Here is a 3,737-nt window from a genome sequence, read left to right on the forward strand (position 1 = left end):
GCGGAAAAAAAAAATCATTTTAAACAGTCGATAATAATTTGCGGGATTGTGAGGAACAGGCGTAGGGGAGAGGTGATGGTGGTTGGGTTTGGGTTCATTTTGTTTTGTTTGTGGGAAGATATACGCGCAATAATATAGGTGTATAGTGATTTTGTTTGTTATATATAAACTTTTATGAGTTAAACAATCGATGTTTTTTTTCTAAGCTCCTACTTGTATGTGATTTGGTTGTGGTTGTTGTTGTTGTTGTTGTTTTAAATCGAAATCCATGAGAATTTCTCAATACTTTTCTGTCAATCGCCATGCGCGACCACACTAAGCCATTTTATCATCTGCAGTTTGAACAAATGGCAATGGCAATTCTTCATATATTCATTTGTTTTTTTTTTTATTGTACTCTCTGTTTTTTGCAATCAGCAAGAATATGTGTGACTGATCATATATATCGTGGTGGTGACAACCGAAAAGGAAGAAAAACAATATCATGTTCAAATCATGTTATGGGTTATATAATTGCCACTTGTTGCATTCGATTTCGACTGCATGTCGTTTAATGGAATGCGTAATGTTTGCTTGTTTTTTTTGTCTCTAATTAAATTGTATGTGTGTATATGCGTGTGTTGGTTTATATTTTTTTTTTCTGGAAATGGAACCACTTGATAATTGTGTGCAATGTGCATTTACAATGTTCCTTGTTATTTGCTGGGCTATTCACGGTCACACCACGGTACATTGTTTGTTGTTGATAATTTTCTTCTGCGGTTTTTGTGTGTGTTCTCTTTTCTTGCTTCAAAAGTGGTAGCTTATTTACACTAAATGCGTTTTGTTTTCTTCAATAAAAACGTCCCGTAGGTTAACTGGTTCCTCACTGGGATTACATGTGTTTTTTTTTTGCCGTTTTGTTTGATTCCATATATGAAATATATATATCTAAAAAAAATGAAAACCATTTGTTTTGCATCTACACACACCCACACTTCCGTTTGTGATTCAATCCATTCGAAAAATGTGATGTGTACGGCGCGCTCTAGTTGATATATTTTGGTTGCACGCTTCTACTTCGGCTATGATTTCTACGGGTTTCTGTTTCAGCAGTACGAATGAGAAACCGATGACAACGATGGAGGTGATGGAGGCGGTGGACATGGCTGCTTTGGTGACCATTCATTTTGCTTAAGTAAAAACTGCTTAACATTATATTCCATTTGAGCTAAATCGACTGGTTGATTTGTGCCGCCCGGTTGCGTCTTATTCACATTGTTATTCATCTGGCTGTAATCAATGGTCTTTTGAGCTGCAATAGAATAACAGACACAAGATTGCACTTTCCGATCAGTATTGAGAGTTTGTTTTTTGTTTGTTTGGGTTTGATTTCAAATTGTGTGTGTATTTTTTTTTTTTCGTTTTTTTCAACAACAAAAAGAGTCAATGGTTTCGAATTGTGTTTCTGTGGTTTTTGTGGGAAATTGTTTGTATCTCAGCCAATGAGTGTAGGTATAATTTTTTTTTAATATTTGAATGCAAGCCGTCTACATGTTACACAGAATAGCTATATGATCAATAGCTGTCCATCAACTCATTCGGATTGTATAAGCATTGCACCAAATATGTCTTTGTATATATGTGTTTGAGGGAAATTTGTGAGATTTGTGAAAGAGCATCATATTGTTCATGCACAGGAATGCTTACCGGCTTCGAAATCATTGATGGGCAAATTATTGCAGTTGATCATTGATATCCTATCTACTGAACGATTGCTAATTTCATCACTATTGTTGTTTAACTTTGTAACTTGTTTGTAGTCAACGTCTGGATTGCCTAGACATGCCTCATGGTTGTTGTTTTGCACCCATTCAGCCACACGGCTCAGCTGTTGGCGTCGCAACAGTGATGTTTCATCGACCAGTGACAATGGATGCGTTGGTCGAAATTGGTGCATATGTAAGAATTGACCTTGCTGCTGCTGTTGCTGCTGTTGCTGCTGCTGTTGTTTATCGACCACATCAATGTGTTCCTTCAAATCGATCGACTCATTCATAGCATTTGGATCTGTTAACGGCTGACCGTATGCACCATTTTGGCTCAGATCATGATCATTCATTGATAAACCATTGAAGTTTCTCTCCAATCCAATTGAATCACTCGTTATGTGCGTTGTGTTCGTACAATATTTTTGATTTGGCTGATCACATTCATTCCTTTGACCGCATTCGTCGTCATACGTTTGAGCAATATGGCTGGCATTCACATCCTGTGAACATGCATTACCGACACGCATCGGATGGCCGATCTTATACGATTCCGATTTTGATTCATTGGGCATTGCAGCTACGACACCATCGCTCATAAGCATCGAAATTTTATGGTATGTCCTTGGTTCGGTGCTTCCATTTACGGATGGATACAGGCTGGTTGTTGTTGTTGTTGTAATAATATCCTTTGTTTCGTCTAGCTCTTCGTCGAGAAATCGACTTCGGCGCGTATAAATGACTGGCGTTGAATCCGATTCAATGTTATCGATCAGAACATTACCACCGCCATTTGGAATGCGCAACGCACACAAACGTGGCCCAGACAAATTCGGTTTTTCAGCCTGAAATAAGGACAACAAAAAAACGAGTGGAATTAATAATCTTCTTTCAAATCAGATCAACACCTATATATATGTCTCTTTCGTTCGCCTTACCTTTATGGATTTGATTAGGTTCCTATTGAAACTTTCAAACAATTTCGATCCGTCTAAAGCAGCCGAACTCCGATTCGACAAACTACTCGAACTGCTGGCTGTGGCCCGTTCACTTAGCCGTTGATGTGTTCGGCTTGGCTCCTTTGCACGTGGCGGCAATTCATCGGCGGACATCGTGGTTGCCGTCGTCGCCGTTGAATGATGTTTTGATTGATTTTCATGTGCGCTAATGCTGCTGCTGCTGTTATTATTGTTGTTGTTGTTGTTGCTGCTGATGTTCGTATATGGTTTCGCACACGATTGCGATGATACGGATGATAGATTCTCTTGCATCGAACGATTTGGTGTGGTTAGCTTTTTAACCGTTCGTTCGCTAATTGGGGTGTGGCCTAATATTGGATTCACCGTCAATTCATCCTTTTTACCGAGCAATTTGTCGGTGGAACCGGCACACGATATGCTACTTTTCGTATCCGATATTATAGAATCACAGGATTTTACGAGTTTCAAAATAAATGGGCTATTTGTGCTGGATGGCGAATTTAAATTGCTATTGCATCGCAAGCATAATGCAAAATTGACATCACCCTGCAATATGGTTTGCGTTCCAACATTGTATGTTTGATCAATATCCGCTAGCACGCGCAAATCACGTTGTGCACACAAACACGTTTCACAATGCTTCACATTGGCTTTCAATTTATCTTCCAAATATTTGGCAATGCCAAGCGGTGATATCATTTGGTCGTCACCATTGTTTGCCGCATTCGAATTCTTTGCCGATGATATTCCTAATGTTGATTATCATAAATCGAATGGAAGAAGAAACAAATGCCAATTAAATGAAGAAAAAATTATGAGTTGTTGGATAAGCTTTTCTTTGATACCAGATGTTCGCATTTGCATTGCTTAGGAAGCAGCATGTTTTAAGGCACAGCATTAATGCTAGCATATCGATGGTTGCAACAGCGACGCATACACGGATCTCGCGCTCACAAAAGCCGCACACATCTCTCGTGCTCAGTAGCCGTCGCATCAACAAACATACACA

General features: G+C 39.0%; 1 protein-coding gene across 1 annotated transcript; it reads right to left on the bottom strand.

The window, feature by feature from the left end:
- Positions 1-375: 375 nt before the first annotated feature.
- LOC129571702 (putative uncharacterized protein DDB_G0289963) lies at positions 376-3,477 on the bottom strand (the record flags this gene model as incomplete). Its single annotated transcript, XM_055451516.1, is given in 3 exon segments — positions 376-1,294; positions 1,690-2,593; positions 2,687-3,477. Coding segments are annotated over 3 exon segments (1,901 nt in total), but the record flags the coding sequence as incomplete, so codon positions are not given.
- Between the last annotated feature and the right edge of the window lie 260 nt (positions 3,478-3,737).

Source organism: Sitodiplosis mosellana, unplaced genomic scaffold (assembly GCF_009176505.1).
Source record: "Sitodiplosis mosellana isolate CC-2019 unplaced genomic scaffold, AAFC_SMos_1.0 Smas_scaffold_3149, whole genome shotgun sequence".
NCBI lineage: Eukaryota > Metazoa > Arthropoda > Insecta > Diptera > Cecidomyiidae > Sitodiplosis > Sitodiplosis mosellana.